The 25,400-nt window shown below is 38.1% G+C and overlaps 1 protein-coding gene across 5 annotated transcripts in view; it reads left to right on the top strand.

The window, feature by feature from the left end:
- LOC126371410 (protein unc-13 homolog 4B) overlaps positions 1-17,655 on the top strand; it is a 40,802-nt gene extending 23,147 nt beyond the window's left edge. For 3 of the 5 annotated variants that reach the window (XM_050016689.1, XM_050016692.1, XM_050016691.1), the window contains exons 4-18: positions 779-826; positions 1,960-2,119; positions 3,570-3,749; positions 5,373-5,574; positions 6,124-6,556; positions 7,409-7,666; positions 8,223-8,514; positions 8,804-9,036; positions 9,713-9,803; positions 10,293-10,502; positions 11,573-11,647; positions 13,058-13,364; positions 13,740-13,863; positions 14,225-14,418; positions 15,129-17,655. In XM_050016689.1, the coding sequence (XP_049872646.1) occupies positions 779-826; positions 1,960-2,119; positions 3,570-3,749; positions 5,373-5,574; positions 6,124-6,556; positions 7,409-7,666; positions 8,223-8,514; positions 8,804-9,036; positions 9,713-9,803; positions 10,293-10,502; positions 11,573-11,647; positions 13,058-13,364; positions 13,740-13,863; positions 14,225-14,418; positions 15,129-15,241 (2,920 nt within the window). In that variant the 3' untranslated portion in view covers positions 15,242-17,655. The remainder of the gene's footprint in view (positions 1-778; positions 827-1,959; positions 2,120-3,569; positions 3,750-5,372; positions 5,575-6,123; positions 6,557-7,408; positions 7,667-8,222; positions 8,515-8,803; positions 9,037-9,712; positions 9,804-10,292; positions 10,503-11,572; positions 11,648-13,057; positions 13,365-13,739; positions 13,864-14,224; positions 14,419-15,128) is intronic. The other 2 variants (XM_050016690.1, XM_050016693.1) reach the window with 1 other exon arrangement.
- The last annotated feature ends 7,745 nt before the right edge of the window (positions 17,656-25,400 follow it).

Below are 25,400 nucleotides of genomic sequence, written 5' to 3' on the forward strand. Positions count from 1 at the left end.
CAATATCAAAACATATTTCACACATCATTCGTCATCTCGCAAAACCTCAGACTCACAAACAGATCAGTCACAAACAGATCACTCATAAACAGATCACTCATAAACAGATCACTCATAAACAGATCACACTCTGGTGCTGATGCAAGGAGTGCATTAAGCATGTTCACGACACGAAGGAGTGGTGAGTGTGTGCGCGATACATAATCATAATCCGCCTTGATAATAAGGCTAAGTAAGGCAAAGGCCTATTCTTGAACCAGGCCTTTCCCATCATACACTCTTAATACGGCCGAGTTGTAAATGAAACCTTTTCTTAGTAGAAGATGTATAATATGTTGGTAATCAGTTTAGCGTTTTTAAGTGGATATAGCTTTAGGTGTTTAATATTTTGTTCCCCGTATACCATATCCTTGTGAATTCGGTTTGCCATTGCGTCGTGGACAATAGTAACGTAGGTATAAAATACGTCACGAGGGAGCCTCCTCAGGTGATGTACTTTGGATTTATTTGCTGCTCATTTTACCTTTTTTAAGTGAGGTAATCCATCATGGACACCCAGTCACACGGGGAAGCGGCTACGTTATGTCAGACTCCTACTGTGTACCTTCAGGCACCTATTTGGTGGAACACTGGTACGCGCCGGGAACCCTATCTCCCATCTTACCTACTTTACTTTTCTTTACCTACTTTAACCCTAAAATTGTTATAAAACTCTAGGCACGTTTCCTAAGTTTAGACACAATTTATATATGTTTACAAATGTTGTTTACATTCACAGACCGATGCCGGAAAATGTACAAGAGGACTCGCTTGTTATAGAAGTCTGGTAAGTGGGTAAAATATGCCTTGTGGTCAGTACAACCGCAAGGTATTCGATAGTATTGTTTCAATTTTAAAAAGTAGTTATTTTACATTAATATTGATTAATTAAATGGCCCGATCTCTTTGTTATTGAAATACCACATGAAATAACATCACGTATGCATGACATCACATTTTAGTACTTGCGAAAAGCTTGAAATGTACCTATTATTAATGGTTATTTACGTGTTTTCGGAGGCATGTTACCTAAATTGTAATCGGATTGGTTTTTCCATCGAGTTGGAAGGTAAAACCGGCAGTTGTTTCTGTAAAAATCTGAACACTAAAAAAGGGATACCGTTAGGGAGATGATGCTGATGATAAAGTAAAAATTGGTTCTTAATATGCGTTACAAATACTGGCCTGTAGACTGTGTTAAATATTCGTTCGTAAACAGCCTATATACGTCCCACTGCTGGGCACAGGCCTCCCCTCAATCAACCGAAGGGGGTATGGAGCATACTCCACCACGCTGCTCCAATGCGGGTTGGTGGAGGTGTTTTTTACGGCTAATAGCCGGGACCAACGGCTTAACGTGCCCTCCGAAGCACGGAATCATCTTACTTTTTCGGACAATCAGGTGATTCAAGCCTGAAAAGTCCTTTCCAAACAAAGGACAGTCTCACAAAGTGATTTCGACAATGTCCCCATCGGGAATCGAACCCGGACCTCCAGATCGTGAGCCTTACGCTCTAACCACTAGACCACGGAGGCTGTTAAATATATAAAGACACAATTTATTAAAAAAGGTTTTTTTCACCTAACACGTTGGATTAATAGAAAGGTCGGTGGAGCGTGGGGAATTCATTTTGTGATGGATGTACCACTGACTACCCCAATTGGGAATATAGTCGTGATCTTATGTAGTGTTGTGTTATCTTTTTATCTCATCGCATCGGTTTAGATGACACATCTATTATATATTACATATGGCACTAAATTAAGTGATTTAAAATTACTGTAGTAAGAAACAATCGTATTCTCATCAACAATTGATTAATCAGATCACTTTGTATATCACTGTAAGAACTACATATGCATGTAGTATTATGTAGGGGTTATCGTAGAATATAATCTAATAAAATGTTTTATTTACAGGGATTTTGACCCCGCTGAGACAGTGAAGGAAAAGATGGGAAAGTTCTTCAAAGTAAAAGGTGTAAAGGGATTCCAAAAGTTGATGAAAGAGTTATACGTGACTGCATCGACAGGGAAACATGATAACGAGCTTATTGGCACCTGCAATATACCACTCAAAGTAAGTCATATTAACTGATCCCATCAGACACCTCTTAACATTATTATAAGCTATAGGTATCTTTGCGCGCGGGGGGGGGGGGGGGGTAAGCAATAGGTGCTGGAATAGGCATCATTGTGTTTACTTATTCTTCTCTTGTATGGCTTGTGACGTCAATGACCAACCTCATCAAACTTGGTATCATGGTTATTTATTATTGAACCTACTACATACATACATAAACTCACGCCTATTTCCCACCGGGGTAAGCAGAGACTATAGAATTGCATTTGCTTCGATCCTGACACACTTCTCTTGCTGTACTTCTCTTGTATTCTCTTATTATATTGTGGTATTTAGGTGCTATCGCGCATTATGTAGTATTACATCATTTCACATAATAACAGCGCATTTAGTGACCCAGGGATCCCCTGGGCCACAGCTCAAGAGAATAACATGCATAGTGCCCAGTGTGGCTAGGCATGAAAAAAATATATCTGTGTAAATAATTGCTCGATCGGGAATAAACCCTGAGACGGTTCATAGAATAGTATGACCAAATTAATAATAAGAAAAAGTTTATTTAGGTAAAACTTTCCACACACATATACATTTACAACTTTAAAATAAACACATTAATATTTAGTTGGAAAACATAAAGGTTTATAGGTGCCGCAGGTCACCAAGAAAGGCTAGGGTTCAGTAAAAATTTACCTAGAAAGGGCAACACTGATTTTCAACGCACGCCGATCGGAATTCTTAAACGACCTAAGCGTTCCCGGTTGAGATGGGTTGTTTTTGTAATTTTCGAATTTGTATGCCTGCGCTTCGTAGTAAGTCCCTGTCCCCGCTATGTACGCTGTGTGCTTTGACCTTCGAGGCTAGGAAAATTAGCTTTAATGGGAAATTGAGAAAAAATTATAAAATGCTAATTACTAACTCCAGACAGATCTAAGAGTAATAAACATAGCTGGCCAGGAGTGGGTGTACGGTTACGAGTACTAATATGTATACACTTTGAAACCATGTCACATTAACATTTTTCACAATTTAACCGTAATTCTCAATAAATGTCAAATATGATAATGCGACAGGGTTCTAAAGTGGGTGACGTGATATTGCTCATGACTGTACATATCTCTGCCGACCTTTTCAGGACAGGCGCGATGCTATGCTATGTTTCTAAAAATAATAGAAACAAAATATTTCTTTTATTTTATTATGCCCACATTATGCCCACAACACGTATTAACGCGTGACATACAAAGAAAGGGCATATATTTCGTGTATGTATTCCATTTATACAAGAATTTAAATCAGGAAAAACGTAACCAACGTTATTTAATCACGTTTTCATACAAATTCCTTCGTAACTCCTTGGTTTGACGTTTAGTAGATACTAACTGATTTGGAGACTACCGTAAAGGTACGTCAGTTGACTTGGTTGTCATAGCTCATTGTTGTATTGCAGTCCATCCCCGCTGGTGGCATGACGATGTGGTTCAACCTGAGCAAGAAGAGCAAGCTGCGTCGACAGGGCGTGGTGAAGGTGCGGCTCAACTTCTCCGCGGAGAAGAGCTCGCAAGTGGCTGCACAGGAGCACCGACACCTGCTGAGGATACTGCTGCTGCATGAACTCGACAGCTCTAAGGTAACAGTAATATTATAAGACAGAACAACCTTTTACAATATAAAGACCTGCTGGTCCTGGTCCTGCTGGAAGTTTATTTACTTACTTCATCATCATCAGCCCATTAACGTCCCCACTGCTGGGGCACGGGCCTACCCTATGGATGGATAGGGAGATCGGGCCTTAAACCATAACGCGGGCCCAGTGCTGATTGATGGTTATTAACGACTGCTAATGCAGCCGGGACCAACGGCTTAACGTGCCTTCCGAAGCACGGAGGAGCTCGAGATGATTGCTTACTTACTTATTTACTTACAATAGCTTCAATGCCCAGTACGAGTTAGATCTGATAAAGAACAGAAGCCAATGTAGTGACGTTCATTACCATAGTGATATCTCTGTCGAGATTAGGGTGAGCAATTTTGTCCTATCTAACATTACTTACATCCATACATACGTTCATACATCCATGCGTGCATCCATACGTACATTCATACGTACATCCCTACATACATCCTTACAGACATTCATCCACACACTAGCACGAATCGTAGGGCACGATAACTCACTAGCTGTCGTGCCAATCAATATGTTTTGTATTACAAAAATGATTAGCACGTCGCCCGTGTAATAGATTCATCATGTTAGAGTGGACATAACACAATGCCTTACGATATTCCCGGGATGAAAAGCAGCTGAACACATTCTGGTTTACTTCCAATCTAGCACAGAAAGTGATTGATATATTTGTAAAATTAACTATGCCCATGATATGTATGTAATATGTATATATGGAGTAAGCGGTGTGACGACGTCTCGCCAATATGGCGCCCGATAGAGGCTTCTACCTATTGTTATTCAACTTTAGCTTTGTTGTTTCATCCGCGGATTCTATATTAATTACCCTATATTTAGCTTCGGGAACCGCAATGTTGTTAATATTTTTCTTTACGCCCCCTGCACAGCATAGTCGACCTTATTTTCATGTTTTTTCCCTGACTGTTGTTGAAATTATTTCACGAAGAAGCAAGTCTTGTTTTTGTAAGGTTATTAGTCATGTTTAGAGGCATTATTATACTTACTAATATTTGTCTTTAAAACCCATTGTTACTTGCTACGTCTCAGCATATGGATAGTTAGTGCACGGAGCGTACCTACGAGTTTTTTGCTTTTTATTGATTCCCATAGAACTGAGTTCACTAGATCGGCAAATCTGCGCCAGACGCTGTGCCGTTATAGTAATTCGTAGGCGAATATCGATTCTTCGTCCATTCGATATGCTCCACTCTATTAGATGTGCAGCATTACCAACCACCGTTAATCATCCCGTCGTACATACTTACATAATCTCACGGCGTTAATCCCTAATCCACCACATTAGGTTTTACGGGCGTGAGGGACACAATATAATTAAAGCCAACTAACTAGCAGCCACTGTTGATACGACGTCATGAAACGGATATAACGAAACTTATGTTACAGGTGACATGTAAGAAAGGCCAAAATCCCTCTTTCGGATTTTACGACATTCCCGGAAGACAAACAGCTAAACGTGTTCTGTCTTTTATTCGATCGGAGAATAGCATAGAAGCATCATCCTGTCGTATCAATTGTTTAATTAATGTCATGTTATAACGTGCCCAGGTCGCTCCCTACTGGTGGTGCGGTAACTTCAGCGCGCCTGCAGAGTCCGTACTAACCCAGCACACGGCACAGAGCGGGCTCACACAGAACGACAACAACCTGGCGCAGTGGTCCGTCTACTGCGCCGTCACGCCGGACCACCCCCTCAGCTTCGCCCTCTTCAACCAACTCTTGGATAAACTCACCAAGCCACTGCAAGCAGGTTGGTTAACATCTTTCTTCAATCATTATCGTTGAGAGTGGCTTATTTAGTATGACAATAACCTGGCGCAGTGGTCCGCGTACTAGGCACCATCCCTTCAGCTTCGCCCTCTTCAACCAAATCTTGGATAAACTCATCAATCCACTCCAAGCAAGTTGGATACACCATGTTTAATCATTTGGAATAAGGAAAAATAAGGAAGGGATTGGAAATAATTGATACAATGACCATAAAGAAACATTAAGTCATTGTGGCTTTCATAAAGCATTATGGTTTCGTTTATTTAATGATGAATTCCTATAATCCTTTCCTGTTTCACTTTTTATACTGTGACTATGTAGACACTCATAAATTCCTCCAACGCAAGCTATATGGCTCATATAGTAATAATGTAAAATGCCATTAATAAACAAGAGGTAGCAAGCAGGTGAGATAGTCCATTACCACGATTATTCTATCAAAAGCAAAAAGATACCCATTAACACAAGTTCAGAATTACGTAAACGTTTCTGTGCGAATTTTGATGAACCTACCTTTTGTTATCGACAGGACTGATCAACGAAGAGGACGTCAAGCTATTCTGGGATGGTGCTAAGAAACTCCTCCCTACATGCTTTAGTCACATCAGGAAACTCCGCAAGAAGACAGCTGGAGACAAAACTGTCATGAAAACCTTGAGAGAGGTTCTTAAGATCTTGTACAAGTTGTCCGTTTTGGACGTGCCTGAGTCTATCGATTTGTTCCCGATCAACCATTATGGTTGGTTGAGGAGTAAGGATGATGGGAGTAGGTTGACAATCCACGAGGTGTTGAATCAGGCAGTGGTTCAAGGGGCATCGGACTGGTTCGTGCATATTCTGGATAATAATGAGGTAAAGGACGACACGGAAGAGGCGCGGCTGCAACACCTGATCAGGGTCATACAATTGGTGCGATCTGATCTTCAGCGGGCTATTGAGTACTACGACCGGGTGTTTATTGAGTGAGTGAAATACAATATTTTTACTATAACATAACATAAACAGCCTATATACGTCCCACTGCTGGGCGTCCCCTCAATCAATCAGAGAGGGTTTGGAGCAAACTCCATGATGCTGCTCCAGTGCGGGGTAGTGGAAGTGTTTGGGTTAGCAGCCCGGGACTAACGGCTTAACGTGCCTTTTGAAGCACGTAATCGTCTTGATTTTTCGGAGAATCAGATTATTCAGCCTGCAATGTCCTAGGCAAATAAAGGACAGTGTCACAAAGTTATTTCGATAATGTCCCACATCGGGAATCGAATCCGGACCTCCTTATAGAAAGCCCAACGCTCAAAGTACATAATAAACGTAGTTGCATCATAGCAACAAATAGAGGTGATCCTTGGTTTCCGTCGTTTGACATAACATCATAAAATATTTATCTTACCCATGACAACACTGTAATTAGAACTTGAGGATAAAATCCGTAAAGTCATAATCAAGATTAAATTACGATGAGTAGATAGGTATAATTATTCGGTTGATTTCATTACATCTGTAATAAAAGCACATCATTGGCTTGCTAAATAAAATTTTATACCAAACTACATGCTTGAGAAGGTACTCACTGCCCATTTAGCATCTTGGCCATCAAAATGCATTTTATTTATTTTTTGTGAGACCGCTGGGATGGATTTTCTTTTTTGTCTACCTTGTAACAATTTCTAAATATCCGTCTTCATTCTTTGTGTAGATTGTAGTCTCAGCACCCTTTTATCTTTCTAGGTCTCCTTAAACCTTCATTAAGTTAGACAGCACTTTTCCGTCTATATAAATTATTTGTTTTAGCACGATGTATTTTCTATGCTTTCTAGAGTAATGGCCTTCCCGTATTCCAAGATCCTGTACGGTATATACGAGAACAAGATAGCGTCCCTAGTGGAGCCTCAGGTGATAGAAGTGTGCAAGGGTCTGAAGCGACTGCAGTTTAATGAAGGGTCCAGCAATACCGTGTTGTTAGCTGGCGGGGTCAATGGAGAGACTGGACTGGGCACACCGAAGGTTGAGAACGAACCCTTGGCTATGGGGACCACTTTGTTTGAATTATATTTAACCTTGCAGAGGTTTTTAACGTGAGTATTAGTACTTTCTTGGATAGTTTTTTTCGGAGCGAAAGTATGCACTATGACCACAATTAAGTAATTGCATAGTCAATTTTAAATTAATAGCTCTAAAACTAGTGCTTTTTACTCATAGGTTTCAAACAGAATCGACACTACTACAGATTATATACAATAGTCATCAATATCACAAAGTCGTTTTGTACCTACTTATAAGCTTAGTTATGTTTATGATTTTGATAAATGATTACGCTCATTTAAATCTGCATGCACAAGTCACAAAGATGACAAATATTGCCCAGAACAAGAATAACCAAACGTTTTAAAAAAAGAAAAGAAAAGAAAGGAAAACATGAAACAGTAGGACTAGGGCCCTGTGCTGGGAGGTTTTCTGGCCACGTCTTTCCCTCAGCGTTACAGATTCCGATGTGGTAGTAGTTTTACAGCTAGTTACATAATATGTAATTTAATTTTTTTGACGTTCAAAAAGCGCTAACTTTGTAAGCCAATTTTGAAAACTAAATATTTTTGATTTTTTTTGAATTTTTTTTGTTTACTTTATTTCCAGGCTAGGTCAAGGCCTGAACGAGACAGACTGGAATTCCTACGCCATATCGAAGTTCCACTCTTGGTTCTTCGACGGCGTAGCGCAGTGGCTGGACATAGCAGCGTTCAAAGCCCTCACTCGCATAGAAAAGGCCGTGGAGTTAGACAACTTAGTTCCAGTATACGACGATGTGAAGTACAGCAGTTCTGCTGTCGACACCAGGAGTATATACAGTCAGATCAAGATATTTTGGGAGCAGCTAGCGTGGCCTGAGGTTGAAGGATGCTATACTTTCGTAGCTAAGATTATTGATGTGAGTATTGTATTCGATTTTATGATTGTTTACTGACATTATTTAGATGTCCCATAGATCACTTGGTGGTTGTGATTATAATATACTCCAAATCTTCTTCAAAGTTTTGACCAGGTTTATATTTTACTTATGTGAAGTTATGTTATGACTGGTTTGTATATGTTTAGATACGTGCACAGGGTTTTTTCTATAAAACTAGCGACTCTAGTCATTTGTTCGTTCAAGAGATATTGTATAAATCATAAACATTAAAATACATGAAATGTAACTTCCCTAAATGTGCGTACAGGACATTTGCCGCTGCAGCGTGTTCTACTCGGACCAGATGTCATTGCGCGTGGGCAGCGTGGGCACAGTGACCACAGTATTCGAAGAGCGGTTCGAGGTCACCACAGAATGGTGCATAGCCATCAACAACATAGACTTCGTGCGCCAGAGCCTGCCGCCGTATGTTCAGGAGTTGGGCATGGATGATATCGTGCAGAAGTTATGTGAAGCGCGCTCGCCGCTTGAAGCTCAGAGGTCAGTCGGATACTTTGGATGAGCATATTTAACACATTTAACATAAGCTCATGTTTATATTGGCCCTCTGATACATATCTATTGCAAGAAGATTTGATGCATTTTTACTACTTATTATTTGATTTGAAGTGAAATTTTTGCTCGGTGAAGCGTGGGTACTCAGTTCGTCTTGCGATGGGTGTGGTGGGGTTGTAAATTCGTATCAAGCATTAATACGATTTTGTATTGTATTTGTATTGTATTGTATTATCTTCTAAATTATTTCATGGAATCCTTTTGGTCAAATGCAGGTCTACGTAGTATCAAAATTTTACCAAAAGTGAAATTCCCGAAAACGCCACCACACTCAACACACGAATCGACAAAAGGCACACGGTCAGTTGTATGACGAAACAAATAGTCATTTGACAGTGTATGTACCTACACTTGACCTACACGCAATAAATTTTGACTTTATCTGTTTTGTGAACGTAACTGTGACATGCACCTGTTAGCAACGTCACAAAGATAATAATGTTACGTGTTACCTCATGTTGCCATCGTAACGATAGTAATTTAATATTTTCCTTGTTGTACGCGTCACATACTTACGGCTTTGTGTTACTACGGAACATGGGTTAAGGTGCATTGTATACGGAGATTATTATAGTAAAATACGTATTGTTTTGTTTTTCAGATGCAAAGAAACTCTACAAAATGTGATTGCGAATGCGATAGACACAGTGAAGAACAAAATCGTGGATCTTCTAGAAGTAATGGTTAAAAAGGTACGTCCGACATGTTCTTGACTGGTTTTATAAAAAAATAAACTACTCTTAGACGAATCACGGTATTGACATTGACACTGAGGTTTCAATAACGCATAACATAGCATCACGCCTGTATCCCGAAGGGGTAGGCAGAGGTGTATAGTACTCCCACTCCTCGCCAGCTATGTTTAAATTCCATGTAATAGGGGGCGAGCTTATTGTCATTATCCGAACGCATTACTTTTATAATTGATAGCATTTATTAAAATTAATAAAATATTAATATTATATTATTTTAATAAGTAAATATACTTTAATAAATTTTAATTAATAATTTTATACTTTAATAATTGTAAATGTACTTTAATAAGTAAATATGTCAAAAATTATAATAATAACAAAAAAACAAAACAAGAATACTCAATTAAACACTGTAGCAGGGACACCTCCAATAATTGGTTGCTTGGTTGTGATAATAAGCTGTAATAAATATCCCCGCAATTTCAGATGCTGCCTTCAATCACAAGATTCTTAGTGGAAGGAGCCGAACTATTGCATCAAGACTGTTCGAGTATGGACCGCGTTATGCGGTACTTAGAAGCTAATTTAGACACACTGCACCAACACTTGAGCAACGAAAACTTCTCTAGAACTCTGGACATTGTATGGGAACAACTTGGTGAAGTACTATATGAACTCATCCAAGCCAATTTGGAGGTAAGTCGCTATTCGTTTAGTGTGTTGTGTATACTAATTTGATTAAATTGATCTTAGTACGATGTTATTGGTGGAACTTATTCATTTTTCGAAATCCAGAAGTAACAATGTATCAAAAATATTACGTAAATATGACTAAGCTTGTATAAGTTCCAAGTTAGTACAGATTGTTTGTGCCCCAAGCAGTTTTAATGCAAAAATAGAATACGTTCGTACTTAGATTACTTTAATTCAAGAATTATTTTAGAATGATTATTTAAATAGTTATTTAAGGTAATAAATATATAAATAGATATAAAATTGATGTAGTTTTTACTAATTTGCTTGCAGTGTAAATCGGCTAACAAAAACTTATAGTTGGTCTATTTTTGACTAATTTTGATTTTGAATCCTTTGACTAATTTCAAGTTGGATCCTGACAAATAAATTAAGTTAACACACGCGGTAACCGCTATCTTCAGATTTATAATGGCCAAAATTAATGTCATTTAAATTGTGTCAGAAATTGTACCTATTAATTAACGGGTTAGTCGGTTACTTATCTATCGTAATTACTTAAATGACGACGTGTTTGACTTCATTTCGATGGATCCATTCCTAATTTAACAAAAGCTAATTTTTCTATCATTTCATGCTGGCAACACTAACCAATTAATTTAATTTTCGTTTGTAGAAAGAGAAACTGGTCACGCGTATCCGCCTTATAAAGCGTAGATATTTTGGTAAAAACAAAATATCACCTAAACGTAGCTTTAACAGGGTAAATAATGTTGTCTTTATAACGCACTGCAATATCTGTTAGATGCACGATGTTTTAAAATTTATGAGGTTTGTTTCAAAAGATGACTATTTTAGAAGATCCTGCGAATAAATATAGTATATTTCATCAAACTTTACCTACTCTTCCTCAGTTACAGTTAAAATAATACGTGATGTTAAATTATTATTTTAACAGGAGACTGAAATTTAATCAAAAGCGGCGAGAAAAGTTATCTTTTGGTACACTTACACTATTAATTTTTTCAATTTCAGTACAGTGTGAATTTACATTATTTTTTGTTGTTTGCTAGCACCGAAGGGCAAAGATAACTCGGTATATCGACCCTCGGCGCCTGAGCAAATGGGCCGCCGCACACTTAGACGCGGTAAATCATAGATTAGAAGCACCCTGCAATGCCCTGTTACCGTGGTTAATGTTCCTTGGAGATTCATTGTGCTATTGTTGCATGCTGGCGAAATCTTTCCAGCTTATTTGGAATTTATTTAGGCTATGTACTTAGTACGTGAAGATCTTTTAGAGTTTAGAGTCTATGACTTTGACAGAAGCTTTTGTTCTAAGTGATAAATAGAAGAACATAACAAGGACCTATAGTATGGTATAGATCTACATAATATATAATTAGTAGATAACGTTGTGACGTAAAACGTACGTTTTCATACTGGGTTGAATACAGTTAATAGTACATAATCATTAGCCGATACAGCATGCACACACTCAAGCAATAGGCTTACACTCCTAACCGTCACATCACTTCTTGAAGTCTAGATGACAACAAATGATATACATATAGATAATGATATATTAGTCAAATGATATACTTTTTTACACACAAAACGACTCAGAAGAGGTTCATTTATATGGCGTTTGCATGAGAATACAATCCGGTGACGTCATCAATAATTACAGTTAAAGTTTTTAGTTTAAAGTTACTCATTGTATCTCAACTCATAATTAAAATTCGTTATAAAGTCAAAACGAAAAATGAGGTTGATTTTTGATCATCTTAGATTAGCTTTTATTTTTAGTCTAGCATTTTACAATTTATCTTCGATCGTATTATTTAATAACTTATTTTACTAATAAGCCTGGAAAGATTTTGTCTAGACAAGTGGAACAACTTTTCATAATGAATTGACGGTGATATGTCCTAAAATTATGTTTGTCTGCTATGAGCTTTTCCAAATTATGCCTATTATTAAATTGTTGTATGTATGAAAATGTTATCGTATCGTGAACATTATTAGTATTACGTGAATGAATATTCTATCAAGTGGTCTTCTGTGCGTTTAATTATGTCTAAAGGTATTTTTTTTCTACTTCAATTGAAAATAAAATGTTGCTATCATACTATCATAGCAGCCTTGGTCAAGAGAATGTACTGAAGTATATTCATATTGCATTTCAAATTCTGTGCATTTATACATCGCATGTTCTTCCGCATGATTGGTGATGGCCTGTTTAAAAAAAAAACAGTGGGAAACGTCTGACAAAGTGTTTTCTTTGCCAATATAATATATTTATGAATGAAAAAAAAAACATTTCACTAAAAAAGCGTACATTTTAGATAAATAAATGAAATAAATTTTATACATATTGATAATTACATTTTAGATTTGTTTCTCCCTGTTTTCACGTATGAATATTTTCTCGTCTTCCAAGCACTGGTTGCGGTATATTTTATTAAAATCTATTATCTATTCTATTTATCTGAAATACAAACTCTAAAAAATACTCCCAAAAACTACAAATTATAAAATAACTTAAAATTTTCCAGAAACGGCGTCCGCCATCTTTCTTTTCGAATCTCCACGAGTGTCTGAGGATAATGATCCGATCGTTCTGTCAAGATGATAAGGAGTTTTACACATCGGACACTCTGAAACGGGTGGAGTATTTACTAAAGATCCATGGTATGGAGACGCGAGAGTTGATCCATCAGTACCATGTAGAAAGGTGGCAAGAGCAGCAGGCAATTACTGAGCCCAAGATGGGCGTGTTGACCGTACGAGCTCAGTTTATTGATGACAATCTGAAGATTGAAATCATGAACGCTAGGAATCTGATGCCTACTGACTCGAATGGTAAGCTCGTAATACATTTATGTTCTTTAATAGTTCAATTTTTTCCCGCACAGTTCTCGTTTTCAGTTCTTATCTCAGATCAAGTACTGACTTTTTGCGAACCACGTTAGGACGCATTTTTTTGCGAGTTAGCGAAAAAACTGAGGTGAATTTCGTGTTTGGCATCTCTTTTTAGCAAAGCCATTCAAGCTCCTGTAAAGCACCACTGATTTTCTAGTTATACTGTCTGTTCGGGTCACCTAGTTGATTCTGAGAATGGCAAATATAGCTTCATTCGAATTGAAGAGAGATCGCTCAGGACAGGGATAAGTGGAAGCTAAAAGAGCCCACAATCAACGCTAGGATAAACATAAATTACATCTATCTCATCTACAGGTCTATGTGATTCGTACGTGCGCGCGGCTCTACTACCAGAAGACTCCTTCCTGAATGTAGTCAAAGTTAAGACGCAGACCCACAGCAAGAACCTCTTCCCACTTTACGACGAGATGTTTGTCATGTAAGTTGTAAAATAATCGTTTCTTCCATTCTTGTCAACTCAGATTTTCTTGTATCTATTTAGCGATCTGATTCTCAGCGCTATATTATAGCAGTTACCTGTTTTATAAAATTTAGATTCTTGTTTGTGAAATCATGCAACCCAAGCGTCTTATTTAGCGCCAAAATATGTGGTCAGCATTTTCTGATCAAAGATCACAGTTTTTGGTTTTCTTCAGGCAAGATGAAGATCGTTTAAATTATAAGTGCATTAACGCTTGTAAAAAATCTTTTGTTTTGGGCAAAGCCATAATTAATTTTAAACCCACCCATAACCTAATCTGTTGTTTTCTTAGTCTTGATTTAACCTTTCTTGGTTCCAGACCTTTAACCCCAGACCAGCGGCGCATCCAAGATGGGCTGGTGCATCTAGTGATCAAAGATAAGGACATGTTCAGTGTCAGTAACACCTTCGTGGGGGAGGCATACTTACACTTCAGTGAGATACCCTCCACGCCCGCGCCTATATCCAGTCTGCCGCAACAACACCTGCCGTTGACTCGACCCACTAATATTGGTGAGTGTTTAGATTTTGAGTAAGAGAGAGTGAAAGTGAGAGAGAGAGAAAGAGAGAGAGAAAGAGAAAGAGAGAGAGAATAAATGAATAGAAGACTGCCTATGAAGGCAATAAGTCTGTAGTGTCTCCTTGGCGGCAGCATACTTACAATTCAGTGAGAGCTTGCCGAAAAAACACAAGCTGCTGACTGGATCCGCTGGAATTGACGAATGTTTATAATTTATTTTGTATTTTTCTTAATCCTTTGGGGAGGCCTATGCCCAGCAGTGGACGTCGTACGGCTGATGAATTAATAAAATAAGGATTATCACGTGCTCATCGGTGACGGATAACGTCGTGAGGAAACCCACATTCCCGAGAAATGCATTTTCGGAGGTATGTGACCTAACCTGTATTGGGCTGGTTTTCCCATCACGGGTTGTCGCTTCTGTAAAAAACTGGAACTGTCAAATCATCAGGTTAAGTAAGCGGATCCTGTGAAAAACGGGATAATGCTAGGGAGATGAATTAATAAAATAAAGACTAAACCCTGCCCCTTTCTGGGTTCCACATGTATTGCGTCCCTGCCTTTATCAGAAATTTTCTGTTTACTTAGACCCTGTGTCCTTTATATTATTGTATGATTTTTCCTCTCTCTAAGGCATACAAATACGTGACCACATTTGTGTTTTATATAAACTTTACTAAACTTATGTTTCTTATCTCCTTAGACGGAGACGCGATCAAGGCGCTTGAATCCCGGCCGGGCGACAAGCAGGCGAGGGAGTTCCTTAAGAAACAGAGACAGAAGATGCCTGGCAAGCAGTTCTTCTCGCTCAGCTAAACACCACTCGTTACGTTCCTGTATATACCATAGACTAGCCGACCAAGTAAGCCTGGGCGAAACTATTTTATTGTTATATATCATCTGCATTGTTGTTAATGGTTGATGAGGTTGGTAATGTACCTCTCAATCCACACGATAGAAGAAGATTGTTGTTGGGAGACTTCAAAAATGCCTAAGTAATTAGATTAGGTAAAAACGATCTATAAATTACAATTTAAAGAATTAAAAAAGGAACTAGATTGAAATAGTAACTCATAAAACCTTTTGGTATAAAATGTATAAAACGTATGTTTATATCAGACGTTTTTAGTTATTTAACGATATCACAATATATTACCCTCAAGGACGTGTTAAGGGTATTTTTTCAAAGTATCAAATGTAAAGCAATATAAAAGCAATATGAAATGTAGGTTGTTTTGTCTTTATAGCGGCTTTTTTATTCTTAACTTCGATTCGATGGTGTGTAAAAGCATTTACGTGAGGCTATCTTAGTGACAGCGATATGTTTAAGTATTTATTTATACAACATAACATGACGTCTGTATCCCCGAAGGGGGTATTATTTATATGATTTTGTCCTATTTAGTAATGTAATGTGCTAGGCTATGTGAACTGTCATTTATTTACTCAGAAACTATTGTAGCGCTAACTTTTTTGAATAGCCGTTGATTGCATTCAACAAGAGGCCAAATATCAGCTTACAAAACCTAAATTATGAGACTTTTATCTTTATCGAGTACTTTGATATACTTAATTCTCCAGACTTATCTTGGTTAGGTGTGACTGTGTGACTTAGACGCACAAATAATTATGCTACTTATTAGAATGTGAGAATGGTAATAAATAGGATTGTATTTATTTTTGTACTGAGTATAATAAACATAAGTGAAATAGCAAGCAGAGGATAACTGCTTACAGTAATATCACTATGGACTTAAATTAAGCGAAACTGCGAAGAACTCCTAGGTGTATTGTCAAACCTTATAATGAAAGTAATTTATTACTAAATTAGATTACCAGTAAGTAAAGACTTCATTGTATTTTTATTCAGGAGTAATAAATACATAAAAAACCTTTTTTATATATAAAAATAATAAAAATATCAGGCTGCGAATTGCACGTGACGAATAAGAGATAGAAATATAGAACTTATTCTTAAATTGACAGCGAATAAAAATAAAATTCACATGTTTCCATCATACAATAGATATGCATGATCGTAGATGTAATTATACTTGTAGCCAAAGTAATAAAAAAAAACATGTACGTACAATAGTATCATATTGAAGTCGACGTAAATGGCCATATAAACGTCATTTCGCTTGTAGCTACGTGTTAAAAGGTGTGAATTGTAAAGATAGACTGAACATGGGGTTGTCAGTTATGTTTTTAGTAAATGGGAAGTGGAATTAACTATGTTTCTCACTGCTGTTTGGAGTGTAGTCCATAGTAAACGATGCCAGTAAACTATTAATAATATGTCCTGAATATGAATGCATATCAATCATTCGTTACTTTTAAAGCAGCCACACAGGGTGTTAGTGACACCGCAACGAATACTGAGGGGGACGATTCAGACTATGGTACTGAGTTGATATCAAGTGGAATTTCCTGTCGAAGTCTTTTAAATTATTTTCGGTTGCATACTTTTGCGATGGAAAATTTCACTTGATATCAACTCGGAATCTCTTCGTTACGATGTCACAATCACCCTTCATAAGAAAAAATAGATATAATGAAGTTGAGTCCTATTTCTATTTACTATAGACTACCCTGTGTAATTATTACATGTGGTTATTGTGTATGTGTATTCTACGTCTAACCATCAATCCGCACTGGGCCCGCGTGATGGTTTAAGGCCCGATCTCCCTATCCATCCATAGGGAAGGCCCGTGCCCCAGCAGTGGGGACGTTAATGGGCTGATGATGATGATGTATTCTACGTATAAGTTTTGAAATTGAGTGGTAGATGCTACACAGATTCGCTTACTACCTTACATACTCGTAACTAAATCTTTTTACAACATTAGTTAGCCAAACGTATCCAACGTTTGGAAATTGGAATGCTTAGAATCTCGGAACTAATATTAAACTGAACGTGACAATAAAAACATCTTTTGGGGGATATTTCTATATAGGCGTAAAGTGCTAGGGCTTCGCTAAATATCAAAGATCTCATGTCAAATAATTTCTAAAAATAACAAATTTTGCTTCATAACTCGAGCGAACTGTTCACATTCTTTATTTCATAAGAGCCTCTTAGCGATAAGTTTTTTATGATAAACAAATGTAATTTTTTACACTTGTGAAAATACCATTTAAAACGTATAGGGTGTCATTTACCCTTTTCTGCGATTTCCCATAAGATAAATACTGAAGAATGATGGAAAATGTTGCCATATTTTTTTTGTCATTTCTATTTGAAAACATAAATGATATCCGGTAAACTTTGTTTTTTAATATTTATGCTCGGTATGTTTTATGCAATAATTAGGAGTACATATTAATTGTGTAGTGGTGCTAAGGTGTGTAAAGGTACTATTTCAAAAATACATATAGATTTTTAAGTAGTGTTGCTATTTTCTGTGATAAAGAAATGTGCCTTACGTTTTTTCTATATATATATATATATTTATAACTTTAGTTTTTTTTTCTGCTACTCCCAAGTGAAAATTATTTATGATTTTACAGTTTAATTTGATTTTATATATTTTAGTTTAGATATTTATTTATGTTTTTGTTTTAAAGGTTTCTTTTCTGCTTTCAATTTAGAGTTTATGTTGAAAAAAATATGCCTGTATTTCTAAATTATTTTTACGATTAAAGTCGTTTTTGTAAATAAATAATGTGTTTCATTTTGTATTAATGGGTAAGAATTTTTATTTATTTATTTTGTTGACTCCTAGAATGTGGGAACTACAACCAGTGTACCTAGCCCTATTTAGTGCCATGACGACGTTTTATGAATTAATTCATTGATGTATAATTATGTTACTTTGATTATCCTCATAGAATTACTTAGAGTTACGTCTTCGAATTAGTTAAAGCAAAGTTAAAGTACAAAAGTACCTAAACAAAATTATTTTACACCATAAAAGTTCTTAAAAAAACTTCATTGGCAAAGTTATAAGTAGAAACTTTTTGCTTACACAGTTTTTTTTGTAGAAAATCAACTCTTATTACAACATGTTCTCGAACACACAGAGGCGGGTGAAGCGAGTCGTTTATGGCAAATTAATTACGAGAGTGGAGCGAACCAGCGCGTACGTACGAGTGTTATTATATTACTTCATGCATATAAAGTAATAACTACTGCGCCAAGTACCTACTATGTTGTACGTGTCCACTGCCTCGCGTTATTTTATATTTATGAAGTTGTACCTATACACTTTCTAAGTAATATATACCTACAATGCAAATAATTGTAAGTACCTATTACACAAAAAGGACAACTCAAGTCAAAGAATAATAGACGCGTTTTACCTGAAATAAAACGCATATTAAACTACTTACCTTATTAGAAGCTTATATATATTGAGATAGGCACATCCGTTTCCCTTTGATATTTCGTCTCTTTCTACCGTATATAGCCATCCCTGTCGCACATCCTTACGTTACTAGGCGAGTGGGGGTCTGGCGCGGACGGCGGTCCGCTCAGAAATTGTTACTCATTAAGTCGCAAATATATATACACCAGGCAGGAATAAAAACTAAGCTTCTAATAAGGTAAGTAGTTTAATATGCGTTTTATTTCAGGTAAAACGCGTCTATTAAACCACTTGACCGTTATTAGAAGCTTATATATATTGAGACCTGTTTGTTATCGCCTGGTGACTAAGCAGCTAAGCCAATGTGATGAAGTGATTAAAATTAAAAACAGATGTGCGAACAAAAGAAAACATTTAATTAATAATAAATGTTGATGTACAACATTCTATATGATTATACAGTAAATATTTTAATTACATGAAAATTAAACCAACTTGAATGCAAAGTTGTTAAGCAATATTTAACATCATAGAGTAATTGATATTAAAAAAGAAAACATTTGAATCATGAAATATCAGTGTCCTTACAATACTGTTTATGATACAGCAAAAATATTTAGGATAATCAGGTTACAGGGTTAAATAAAGTAGTAACATTTGAATTATTTGAATTGGAAATCAAAACCTCCCGGTAATAGAATTTTTGAAACGTGTTTACCGATCTCCAATTTCCCCTAGCTAATATCTCATCAAGGGGGAAATTATCAATCCAGTTTCTAGAAGCTACAGCGGAGCGCACACTCCCAGGTGTAGCATAAATGCCGGCTTCCCTCATTATGGATTTCATCCACCCTGCTATAACTGTACGAGAAGCAGGAGCGGGCGATCCTCGAAGTGTAATAAATAAATTATGTGAATTAGAATTTACACGTCTATCATTAAGAATGCTTATCGTTTTATTTACCCAAAAAACAGGACTCAGATTTAAATTTTCTGGGTTGTCTAGTAATTTCCAACCAGATTGTCTGAAGTTAGCACTGTCGGTTTTTGAACCGAATTCTGGTCGCAAAATAATAACATTATCATTAAGGACGCAGTGTTCACTGTCCACTCTAAGTAAGGTTAGGTCGTGAACCCTACGACCTGAACAAAGCAACAACAATGCTGCGGTGTGTCTAACTGTTTGAAAGATACTATTAACATCCACGGCATAATTACTTAAAAAAGAAGCCAAAACATTTATATCCCAAATAGGGGCTTTATGAGGTTTAACATTTTTCAAAGAAATCGATTTTAGAATATGTTTAACTAAAACATCATCGCTTAGCTTTCCTGACAAGTCAACATTACACAATGTGGAAACGACCGATTTGTGTAAGAGAACGGTATTATAAGATAATTTAAAGTTAATATGTAAATCTGCCAAAAACTGGGCTAAATCTGAACCTTGAGGCTGTGTGGGATTTATTTTGTGTTGGCTAGTCCAGTGTAACCAGCGTTTCCACGCAACTTTATATGTTCTTAGTGTAGAAGGACGCCAGGAAGCTTTTAGTAAAGATACTTGACTAGGATTCCATGCCGTTAACTTATCTGACCACCCCCACATTTCCAAATCTCTAGAGTCATGTCCTGGACTTTGGGAGGTGGTTGGTTGGTTGTGGTGTCCACTAGGTACCGTTTCAGGTTCTTCAGCGTGAATGGCGGTGCGATGGCCCTGGATTTGAGGTCTGCCCTCCAAAAGACTTTCTTCCAGCGAGGGACTACGATCAGATAAGTTCCCGAACACTGATTTAAGTGTGTTAAGACCCGAGGGATGAGAAATGGTGGTGGGAATGCCCACGCTAGTTGAAAGTTCCACACCACGCTGAAGGCATCGTGAAACATTGCTTCGTTGTCGTTCAGATCTAATGTCGCATAATTCGCCACTACTCGAGCCCTCTTCGAGGCGAATAGATCGATCACCGGAGTGCCCCATTTTGCGAATATCATTTCTGTGCAACGCGGTAGCAGATGCCATTCTGGAGGATGACGATACCTGGATAGGTGATCCGCATGACAGTTGAATTTGCCGGGTATGTGACAAATCTTGCAATAGATTTGATGTTCGTCTAGAATGCCCAGAACTTGGTATGTTAGATTCATTAGAGTCTGCGATCTGGTCCCGCCTTCGTTGCGGAGATACGAAACTGTCGTTTGGCTGTCTGACTGTATCAGAATTGACGATCGTTTCATACTCGGCGCATTGAGTTCTAAGGCTTTTAGTACAGCCAGCATTTCCTTGATGTTGCAATGAAGATTTCGTTCCTCTGGGTTCCACAAACCTGACATGGCAAGGTTGTTTAATTGTGCCCCCCAAGCTAAGTCCGAGGCGTCGGTGGTTAGAAAATAAATTGGCGGAGGGACGTGTATCGGTGTTGAAAGATAATAATTTTGAAGCCACCATCTCATTTCTTCTAACACTTTGCAAGGCAGAATGTACTTTTTCGACGTTACTTGCTTGGGTAACGTGTTTAGAAAATTGAGTGTAACACGATGGTTTAACCTGCCCCGTGGAACGACAAAGCTGGCAAAATTTAAAAGGCCTACCAGACTTTGTGTTTCTTTCAACGTTAACTTGCCTGTCTTTAGCACATGAGACACTTTTCTGAGCACTGCAGCCGATTTCTCTGTGGGCAAGCATTTTTGATTTGTCCACGGGTTCCAGAGAATTCCTAAATAACTTATGCAGTTCTGCGGAACAAGAACTGATTTTCCGTAATTTACTTGAAACCCTAGGAACGCCAGTGTCTCTAAAAGCATGCTTACATGTGTTTTCAAGATTTTCGGGTCTTGATGTGCAACTAGAAAATCGTCTAAGTAGACTATTATCCTCACATGTTTTTTGCGAAGTGTTTCGGCTATCCAGTTCGTGAGGCACGCGAATGTTTTCGGTGCCGTGCTTAGCCCGAAAGGAAGGCACGACATTTCTAATACCTCGCCTTTGTATACAAGGCGTAGGTAACGTCTGTGGGACTTGGCGATAGGAAGGTGGAAATACGCCTGTGATAAGTCTACTTTGCACATCCAGTCCCGAGGTTGGAGGAAGTCTGGTATGCGATACATATTTATTAGCCGAAACGGATCGGTTAGCACATAACGATTCAACAATTGGAGGTTGAAAATGGGGCGACTTGAGCCGTCGCTTTTCGGCACTAGAAAAAGCGGGGATATGAAGCTTGGAGATAGGGAAACTGTGTCTAAGACCCCCTGTTGTTTCATTTGGGAGACGATTGACGACATTTCCTCTGACTCTACAGTGCATAGACGGGTGTCCTTTAGATTTGGCGTCCTGAGAGGGGGATTTAGCCGAAAAGGTATGCGATACCCTGTAATTAATCGTACAACAAATTTTGGGGCACCCATTTCTCTCCAACGATTCACATAATGGACCAATCGGCCGGCTTGAAAATGCCGTAAGTCATGTCCTTTGTCTTTTATTCCCTCTATAGGCAGAAGGTGAAGACGAACGTTTATGTCCTCGATGGTAGGAATGTCGAGCTCTTGATCCGCGAGATCGAAAGGAAGAGCCTCTGTTATTTATACTATGGTCACGTGGGCCGTGACCAGCATAGTGATGCCCTTGCGAAGGGCATTGAGAATGGCAACCACCCTGCGAGGGTTGGTTATGAAAAAAGTGCGTATGAGCACTTGGAGCAGGCTCACAGTAGTGGCCAGATGTACCATGCGATCGTACATTACGAGAGGCTTGACCCTGCGAGGGCTGCCGTATGGCAAAAGTGGACTTTGCTCGCGAAGCATTGCCGCTGCCTGATTTTTTAGAAGGCCAAAACGTTTTTCTAACGCCACCTGCTTTTTCTAATGCGTTCGTAAACGTTTCCGGGCTAAATATGTGAGTATTGGAAGGTGGAATTTTATTTAAAGATGTTTTCACTAGAGGATCGCGAACGCATTTAAGGATTCCATCTCTTCTCATCTCTATAGCCTCAGCTCTGTGGCCACAGACCATTTGTAAAATATCAGCAGATACTTTATGAAAATCCCCTTTTAGAAAGAGCTCCTCGATTTTTTCGTTAAGGCTAATAAGAGAGGCATCTTCGGTTCTTGACCAGGTTATTAAACTACGCAAAGAGTCTAGGAAAGCCTCTTTTTGTTTTAGAATAGCAAGGGTTAAGGCCGCATAAGATTTGTCGGAGTAAGCTAAGTTGCGTAGGGTATCATACGCCATCACCTCTTCGTTTGTTTCGAGCTCCGTAAATCCGGGCGAGTGGTTGTAATTTTTTTGTGTTTCCGCATAACGTACCTCTGACCACGCACTACTGTCGAATCTCTGAACTTCATTTAACATTTTCAAAAATGGTTGGGTAGTTTGAGGGACCGCAGGTTCTTTTAGTCGCGTTTCGATATCAAATTGCAAATCTAAATCCGTAGTAGGATTACACTCGCATGCAGCCGCCGGCACCTGCGAGGTACAACTTTCGTTATAAAGATTGCGGCTAACAACGGAAAACAACGATTCGTTGTCGTCATCGCGGTAATTTTCGTCACAATTCGCAAACTTTTTTCTCAAATCACCCACTTCTTTTGATAATTTTTCTATAATACGACGATCGCGTTTTTGTTTTTTAGAACGACGGCGACGCGCCTTTTGTTTCTTCTTGGAATCCCGCGGGGATTCTGAAGAACTAGATGCAGAAGATGAACTACTACTGCTGCTTGAACTCGAACTAGAACTTGAACGACGACGCGTACGTTTCCGTGAAACACCGGATGTCCCAGCAGTAGCTGATTCGTCGTTATCCATTTTACAAAGATTTTATCTAAAAAGATAACAATACGTATGCGAAAAAAAAGATTTCGTAGAAAAAATTTTACAAGACGGTAGATTCACACTTTAACAGCCGGTCACGAAATAGATACGTGACGATGCAAACAAATTTAAAACGTGCGGCTGTTAAATATTAATAGACAGCGTAAGAAAAAGAAATACTTACATGAATTGAAGAAATTCAAAGCTACACTTTTATTTTATTTATTTTTTAAAAGTGTTCGACTTTACTCGACGGGAAACTTCAAGCCAATGAGTAACAATTTCTGAGCGGACCGCCGTCCGCGCCAGACCCCCACTCGCCTAGTAACGTAAGGATGTGCGACAGGGATGGCTATATACGGTAGAAAGAGACGAAATATCAAAGGGAAACGGATGTGCCTATCTCAATATATATAAGCTTCTAATAACGGTCAAGTGGTTTAATTACTCAATATTATTTATTTTGTAAGATATTATTCGTATTTTTAAAAGAGTGGCTATTTTTATACTACCTAGGTGGTCAGCATTTTTAGTACGCGGACACATATCTATACTTATTTACTTACTAATATTTAAGATGTAAAGGTTGTGAAATTGTGAGTTTGTAGGGGGGAATCTTTAAAACCCATTTTAATAATTCCTTCGCCAGTAGAAATGTAGGTACCTATATTATTCCTGAGTGATACTGTAGGGTGTATTTGATAGATAACCGAAGTCTACGTGGACGAAGTAGCGAGCGAAAAGCTAAGTAAATTTAATTTGATAAAGTGTCAAGGATTTTAAATGATAAACCCTCATTTAAAACATGTACCTTTGTACATCAAATAGGTTATCTACCTTCGTTATCTACCTACACACATCATTCAAACCTCAAACCTACACCTTCGTCACTGTCACAGTGTCATTCAAAACCACAAGAGTAATTAATTTGCCAAACATGTCGTGACGTCATACAGTGGACGCGCGCTCCCGAGCATGGAGCCGGAGCGTGGCGGCGCCTTTCATGTGGCTCTCTTTGATCGCGCCGCGCACAATCCGCCCGACTACTTATCGGCTCAGATTTATTGTGATTCGGAGGCTGCGGCCGCGGACGGAGTACTCGCCCATTCGTACGGCGCGAGCTTATTCATGCGTACACGCACACACACATACATACACACACACAAGCACATACAAATGGTTACGTTAAAAACAAAAAAACATGTAAGCAGCCTTATAAGTCCTGCTGGTTGCAGGTGTCCCCTCTTAACTATAGGGTGTATGACGCGTACTCTTACACGCTGCACCACTGCGAATTGGACCTTTGATTTTTTTTACAATTTTACGCATGGAAAGAGAATCCGGAGTAGTACGACGACTCTCATGGTCTTCGTATAGCAGTTTCCATATAGTACACAGTTGTTCTTGAGAAGAAATTGATCTGGGCCGCCTTTTTTTGTTCTGTTTTGGACGGTTAAAAAGGCCACATCAAAGCCATTCACCTAAAAAGCAATATTCTTCTTCTTATCGTGTGGGTTGTGAGGTGGAATACTAGCCTCATCAACCCTGGTGTCAGGGTTACTATTGAGCCATATTGCTATTTGACATTTGTTTGCATTGCGCATTTACTTTTATACTTATGGGCAAATGTCAAATTGCAATATTGCTTTTTTAGATGAATTGCTTCGATGTCGCGTTTATAATCCCCCTCTACTCTTTGTGCTATATTGTAAAGATGATTTTTTATGTCATTTTGATTTATTTTTTATAAAAAAGCACGGTGTAATAAGTAGGTACAGCAATTACCATCGAAAATCTTAGGTCTATACTGAAAACACCATAAAAGACTACATTTTTATTTCGAAGTATACTTAACTGAAAT

Source organism: Pectinophora gossypiella, chromosome 12, assembly GCF_024362695.1.
Source record: "Pectinophora gossypiella chromosome 12, ilPecGoss1.1, whole genome shotgun sequence".
NCBI lineage: Eukaryota > Metazoa > Arthropoda > Insecta > Lepidoptera > Gelechiidae > Pectinophora > Pectinophora gossypiella.